This window comes from Castanea sativa, chromosome 1 (genome assembly GCF_040712315.1).
Source record: "Castanea sativa cultivar Marrone di Chiusa Pesio chromosome 1, ASM4071231v1".
In the NCBI taxonomy this organism is placed as follows: Eukaryota; Viridiplantae; Streptophyta; class Magnoliopsida; order Fagales; family Fagaceae; genus Castanea; species Castanea sativa.
Window position 1 is genome coordinate 69,492,384 of NC_134013.1, and position 7,834 is coordinate 69,500,217.

The 7,834-nt window shown below is 34.6% G+C and overlaps 1 protein-coding gene across 1 annotated transcript; it reads left to right on the forward strand.

Moving 5' to 3' along the window:
- Window positions 1-4,086: 4,086 nt before the first annotated feature.
- On the forward strand, window positions 4,087-6,873 carry LOC142633069 (uncharacterized). Its single transcript, XM_075807346.1, has 5 exons — window positions 4,087-4,155; window positions 4,545-5,101; window positions 5,143-5,907; window positions 6,368-6,540; window positions 6,725-6,873. The coding sequence occupies exons 1-5, from the start codon at window positions 4,087-4,089 to the stop codon at window positions 6,871-6,873; spliced, it is 1,713 nt and encodes a 570-aa protein (XP_075663461.1).
- The last annotated feature ends 961 nt before the right edge of the window (window positions 6,874-7,834 follow it).

Genomic DNA, 7,834 nt, shown 5'->3' on the forward strand with positions numbered 1-7,834 from the left:
ATATTAACCAATGACCCAATGCATTGTTTTAAAAACATTTTATTGGGAGGATGATAAAAAAAAAATAGATGTTATTGAAAATTTTTCATATTTTCCATAAAAGTGGTATCAAAACTCTCCTATTATTGTTTAGTAACAATTGTCCTAAGGGCATCAATTAATATGACCCATTATATTAATGTATTTCTTTTTAGTGTAGGTGGAACTGAATCGATTCCAAATGGACCACATCCCTTATTTAATGATAAAATGTAAAAATTTACCATCTGAGTTTTTTTTTTTTTTGTTGAGAAAGAACCATTTGAGTTAATTGGAGAATCTCATTCTCTACCCTTTGTTCAATTAACATTTAAAATTATTGTAAATGGCATAAATGCATGTTTAAAACTCTCATTAATTGCTAGTTGTAACCCATTAACCCTTATTAGATAATGGGAAATATAAAAGACTATAATTGAACTGAGCTATTTATGAGCAGTTTGAGTTCAACTAGGAAAAAATGCTTGTTTATTTTTATTTATTTAGCAAAGAATAATCCAAGTTATAGACAAGGTTTGGCTCAATCATTAAATGAACTAAGCTCAAACTTAATAACGTGTTTGTGAACAAGCTTGTGAACATGAATCAATTTAAGTATATCCAATATTATATATTTATAAATATGGAAAAGTTAATGGATGCTTTAAGGACTTTAGTTTAGAATATATTTTAAAAACTTTTTATTGGAAAAAAAAACAAGTAACTAATTTTTTAAAAAAGTTTTTTAAATTTCCAATAATAATGGTATCAAAATCTATCTAAAATTGGTCATTAACAAATGCCCTAAGGGAATCCGTTAACTAGACTCTTATAAATATACTTGTCTAAAAATATAATTAATTATATGGTCTTTAAATTAGATTTTGTAAGTTCGTAAATAAATTCATAAGATATCAAATTATGAATTATAATTTTTTAATAATATAAACAATAAATTTTTAGTAAATTATATATAATTTTATTCAAAATAAGGTTGGAGAGTCTTATTTGTATAAATTCATAAATAAAAATGATTTTATCTAATTTACTCAAACAATATAATTTCACATAAATTAATTATTAGTATAGATTTGTGAAGGGGTAAAAATTGTTAGTTATGGTCTTACTATAAATGGGAAAAGAATAAGTTGTATAAATGAGAAAATAAGAAGTTGATAAGTGTGTTGTGAACAAGTTCAAGCTTATTCAATTAGAAAATAAACCAAGCTTAAACTTTGTTGAGAAAAATCCAAGTTTTAACATGTAAACTTGTAAGAGCACTCACAGTAGCGGTGCTATATTGGTATATTGGTATTTTTTTGCTCCTCCAACACCAAAAAGCATGCTCCAGCAGTGGAGCTAAAGCTATTTTTTTTTTTAGTTGATTGCTACAGTGCACATCTATAGATAGATGTGCACTGTTCATAAGAGCTAAACAAAAATAATAATATTTTATTCCCAACCTGACTAAAATAATAAAAATGGTGCCCCTCTCTCTCTCTCAGTCACTCCGTGCCTCTCTCTCTCTCAGTCCCTCCCACCTCTCTGTCTCAAAGTCTCCGACCCACACCTCCGTCGGCCTCAACTTCACCGGCCAAAGCTAACCCAAGCCCCAAGCCGCCGGCCTCAACGTCACCGGCCAGCAACGTCACCTGCCAAAGCCGACCTAAGCCCCAAGCCGCCGGCCTCAACATCACTGACCCAAGCCAACCCAAGCCCCAAGCTGCCTCCGCCCAGTCCTCCATCTCAATGCTCACCAGACACCGATCAGACCCATCCGCCTCAGACCCACATCTCTTCCGCCGATCAGACCCACGCCGACACTGTCCTCACCGAAGCCCAACTCTGTGATTGGTGATTTTTTATTTTGTTTGTGATTGGTGATTTTGTTTGGTCTGGGTTGAGGAAAAAGATTAGAGATTTCAGTTGGTTTTTTTTTTTTTTTTTCCCTGCTGTGGACTGGTGGTGGTGGTGGTGGTGGGTGTGGTTGTGGCTATGGCTGATGGTAGAGGTGGTTGTGGTTGGTGCTGTGAATATTTTTTTGGTAGTGGGATATATTATTTTATTGTAGTAGATATATTATTTTATTGTGATGTTTATATTATTTTATTGTGTTGAAAGCTAAAATAGATCCACTGCTGCAGCATGTTTTGTAAAATAGTAGGTAAAATAGATAAAGTAACTTTTTGTGGAGCTAAATTACTAAAATTTTAGCTCCACCGCTGTGGATGCTCTAATGAACTCAAACTCTGTTCATATTTAATATAAAACTAGTCTCATCGCACACACAAAATGAGGCTTTTTTTATCCAAAAAAAAACTTTGTGTTTTTATTTTATATATATAATTTTTATTTTGAGAATCTAATTTAGAAGCAATTTAAAAATTAACTGAAGAGTGGTCCTACTTTTTAAGCAATGTTTTAGTGAAAGTTAAAGTTGTATTTTTACTGGATTGTCCTTTAGTTTTGTCTCTACTTAACATAGGGGTGTAGGGGTATTTTTGAACTAAAAAAAATGAGGAATCCAAATAAGGGAAGCATCTTAAATAATAATATAGATTAAATAAACAATCCTAAACCTGTAATAGTTGCTTTAATTGACTTGTTTACAACTCTAAATAATCTGCGTGACATGTGTCGAATAGGACTTCATTTTTCTGGAGTAAACAACCCTCACTTTCCTTTTCTAGCGGAAACAAACACCACTTCATTTTATATTGTTTCATGCATAGTTTTAAAAACTGGACCGGACTGGCTAGTCCAACCGGTTCAACCGGGAACCGGCCTTAAATCCGGTCCGGTTATGACATAAAACTGAAAATAGTGTAAAAAATGCTGAACAATGCTGACCGGCCGGTTCAACCTTAAGAACCGAAAAACCGGCCGGTCGAACTGGGAACCGGTCATCAGGCAAAACTATGCCGTTTTGCCCTTAAAATTAACCCTAACTCCTATCAGCTTCAGCCCTCTCACTTCTCTAGTTCTCTCCTCAGTCCTCACTCCTCACGCCTCTAGCCTCCAGCCTCCAGCCTCCTCAAGCTCTCACAGTCACACTCTCCCTCACAGCCTCACGCCCTCAGTGCTCAACCCCTCACTCCCTTGCGCGCGCGCCCTCAGCCCCTCGCTCCCTCGCGCTCGCACTCCCTCGCTCCCTCTCTCCCTCGCTCCCTCTCTCCCTTGCGCCCTCAGCCTCTTTGCCTCGTGCCCTCGCCCTCTCTGCCTCGCCTCTTTGCCTCGCGACCCTTGCCTCTCCACGCACGCCACCATGCCCACCATCACTCTTTCTGCCTCCACGCATAACGGCGTCAGTGCCACACCCACGATCTTCTCTTTGCCTGATCGAAACTAAAAATGGTATGGTTCAATTTCATTTTTCATTTTTCTCTTTCTTTTTTCATTTCAATTTCCCTTTCTTTCTTTTCATTTTTCTTTTCTTTTTTCACTTAAATTTCTCATTTCCATGCTTCAATTCTCATTTGCAGGAGAAATTTATGGTTGTGATCGTGGACTCTGAAGTCTAAAGTGCTAGGTTTTTTTTTTCTTTTCTTTTCTTTTTTCCTCTGAAGTGCTCTGCTCTCTGTTTCTCGACTTGGCTTCATCAGGTAACATTCTTTTCTTTTAATTTTGCTTTTGATCAATTTCTTTTATCGTTTTTTTTTTTTCATTTCTCTCGGCTTCATCTCAGATTCTCCATTCATGTTCTTGGCTTCATCTCTGCTTCTTTGTTCCGTGACTTCCTGGTAAGTTATAACTTCTATCTTTCAATTATTAGTTTACACTTACAGAGTATGTTGTGGATTTGATTTATGGAGCATTGTAAAATACATGTTGTGGATTCTCTGTATGTTGTGGATTCTCTGTATGTTGTGGATTTGATTTACAGAGATTATTGTTTGTGAAATATTGTTTATAGAGAATTGTATGTTGTGGATTTGATTTACAAAGATTATTGTTTGTGAAATATTGTTTATAGAGAATTATACGATTGTTTGTGTATGTCACTATGTTGTGTTGATGAATTTATTTGTTTATAAAATAGTTGCTGCCAGTTTGAAATTGTTGAGTGAAATGGAGTCCGCCTCTGTACCATCTAATGAACATGCTTCTACAACCGAGTCTAATGCTAATTCTTCATCTGTGAGAGCAAAATGTGATCCTACATGAGATCATGTAACTAAAGAGTTGAAAGACGGAAAAAGTAGTTATAGATGTATACATTGTGGGAAAAGTTATAAAGGAGGGGGCATCAATAGGATGAAAAAACATCTAGCTGGAATCAAAGGTGAAGTGGCTGCATGTATGGGTGTACCTTATAATGTTAGGTTTCAAATGGTTGAGAATTTGAAGGAAATTGCTAAATCTAAAGAACAAACAAAAAATGATCAAGAAGCATCTAATTATTCGCCATTAGAGGACTCACCAGAATTTGAAGATGTCCAAGAAATTACTCCTAGAGGTAGGGGTTAGGTAGGGGAAATAGAAGTGGTGGTCTTAGTAATTTTCCACCAAGATCCAATCTTGGCAAGAGAAAGGTTGGTGACATTGGTAATTACTTCGCTCCTAGAACAACACCGGGAGCTCAACCTTCTATTAAAAGTGTTCTTGCTGGCAAAGAAAAGAAGTTGAGGGTTGATATGGCTGTAGCAAGATGGATGTATGATGCTTCCATTCTAATTAATGTTGTGAATTCTAGTTATTATCAACCTATGCTCAATGCTATAGCTTCTTATGGTCCTGGATATAGAGGCCCAAATTATCATGCCCTTCGAGTGCCTTTGTTGAGAGAAGCAAAAAGAGAAGTCCAATTGATTGTTGATTCTCATCGTTCATATTGGGCTGACACTGGTTGTACAATAATGGTTGATGGGTGGACTGATACCAGGCATAGAACATTGATTAATTTCCTCGTCTATTGTCCTAAAGGAATTGTTTTTATACGCTCTATTGATGCTTCTGACTTGGTTAAGGATGCTATTAATTTGAGTAACTTGTTTGATGAAATTGTTAATTGGGTTGGTCCTGCAAATATAGTACATTTGGTTACTGACAATACTGCAAATTATGTAGCTGCTGTAAGAATTTTGTGTGAAAAATATAGGAACATTAGTTGGTCACCTTGTGCAGCTCATTGCCTAAACCTAATTTTAAGGAGATCGGGAAGATGGATCATGTAGCTAAACTAGCAAAGCGTGTATCCAAGATCACAATGTTCATCTATAATCGTGTGGCTTTGCAAGCTTGGTTGAGGACTAGAAAAAATTGGACGGAAATTGTGCGTCCAGGGCCAACTAGGTTTGCTACTACTTTCATTGCCTTAGGGAGTCTTAAGGAGCATAAGCATGACTTACAAGTATTGGTGACTAGCAAATTTTATGTTGAATCAAGATATGCAAAAGATAAAAAAGCAAAGGCAGTGGTGAAAATCATTCTTGACAATCAATTTTGGAATGATTGTCATGTAATTGTGCATATTATGTCACCATTGATTTGTTTATTACGCATTGTTGATTCTGATAAAAAACCAGCTATGGGTTATGTATATGATGGCATGTTTAGAGTAATTGATGGAATCAAAAAAAAATTCAAGGACAAGAAGAGACTATGGGAGCCTTATGTTAATATTATTAAAGATCGTTGGGATAATCAATTATATAGAGATATTCATGCTGCTGCTTATTGGTTGAATCCTGCATTCCAATATGACTCATCTACTCTTAATAAGAGGCTAGAGACACAATCTGCTGTGACAGATGTTATTGAATCAAAAGTTTCAGTTGGCCAATTGAAGTTGGTAGAGGAGGAATTAAGGCTATTTCGAGAGCGTGAACAAACTTTTGGAACCCAACTTGCTCAAGAATCAGCCAAGACATCTCAGCCGAGTAAGATATTGTTTACTTTAGCTAATTATGTTTTAAAGATCATAGCTCTTTTTTTTATTTTTGGGATAAGTATGTTTATTGATTCATTGTATCTTTGTTTTGTGTTGTATATGGAACTTAGATGAGTGGTGGAAGTTGTTTGGATCTTGCGCTCCAACCTTACAAAAGTTTGCAATTTGGATCCTTAGCCAAATAGCTGCCTCTTTGGGATGTGAGCGGAATTAGAGTGTTTTTGAACAAATACATAGCAAAAGAAGAAATAGATTGGAGCATCAATGACTTAATGATCTTGTGTATGTTCATTATAACTATCGATTGAAAGAAAGGTATATATTATATAATCTCTTTTAATTAACGTTTTTGTGGGAAAATATGAGTGATTCACTAATTTGGTCAAGTGGGTTCTTTGTGATTGTGAAATATAAGTGATTTGGTTATCAATTATTCATTATGTTCATTTTGTGATATAGAGTCAAAAGGAAGAAGTTCAATTTTGATCCTATTGATTATGCAAGTATCGATAAAACTGAATTAGTGGAAGATGAGGAACCTCCATTTCTGGATCATGAGGAGATAGAGAATGCATTATATGAAGAGGGAGCTCATCCAATCGAAGAAGGGTCTTCTAGCCATGTACAAAGAGGTTAGCTTATAACAATTCTTTTCCTAATTGCATATTTTAATTAGTCTATTTATGATTTATGATAAATGATTATTAGAATCGTTATTTCATTTATTGTTCTTTGGTTTTGGAATTTATATAGATATGGATAATGAAGTGATTGAGGATGATGATGACATCAATTTGGAATCATTTGGTGATGAAGATGATGCTCCTCCCGGATTTAGAGATAAAAATCATCATATTCCTATTGAAGATGAAGAAGATGAGGATGAGGATGATGTTAATGATGCTAGTGGTGGAGCATTTGGTTCACATGATGATATTGATTTCAATTTTCTTCATAACAAATGATGCTTAAGTCTTAAAACTTATTAATTGTTTGTTTGAAACTTTAAAACTTATTTGCTATTTGGATGTAATGAACTTATTTGTTATTTGCCATTTGGATGTAAATATAATGACTAATGAACTTATTTATTTGGTTTTGTTGAAAGTTTATTATGTTAAGCATGATTTTTTTGTAATGTTTTTATGTTAAATTCTTTAAAAAATGTTATATACTTCTTTAAAAAAATTATTAATTGTTTATATAATTTAAATAAATAATAATTAAATTATTTATGACGTCACTAGTTCGACCATCGGTCGGACCCCGGTCCGACCTTAAAACTGGTAATTAGCTCCTTTTTCGGTTCGTTCACCGTACCGGTTTTCAGAACCATGGTTTCATGTCTTTATTTATTTATTTATTTTTATAAGGTTTCATGTCTTGTTTTTATTATACTATCAAAATTGCGCCTTTATAGACTTACAAATGCTTACGTTGTAAGAAAATATTTATTTTATGAAAAATTTTGGTGCATGTTGTTTTTTTTTTTTATATATATCAAAGCTTGGTGCATGTTGGTTGCCTTGCGTAAGCAAATATCCAGAATGGCATAATTGATTTAAGTGTCAATGTTGCTAGTATACTATATTTGTATATCTTGAGTTTACCTATTGCATATTCTGATTATAGCTTACTTATCCTTTATCAAATTAAAATCAAGAATAATCAATATATATGTCCTTGGTTTTAGTCTTGTAGGGTCATTGGGCCCAGGAATGTGTGTGGGGTTGGCCCAAGATTATTTTGTGAGCTAAAAGCCCAATCCGAGGACAATGAATGGTCCGAGGATGTAAGAATGTCAACTCATAAGGCAATACAAATGAATAAAGAGGTGATACATGATCAAATATATCCAAGAATATAGTCTAAGGAAGATTATGTCCTCGGTTATGTAAAGCCGAGGTAGGAAAGGGACTGATTAAG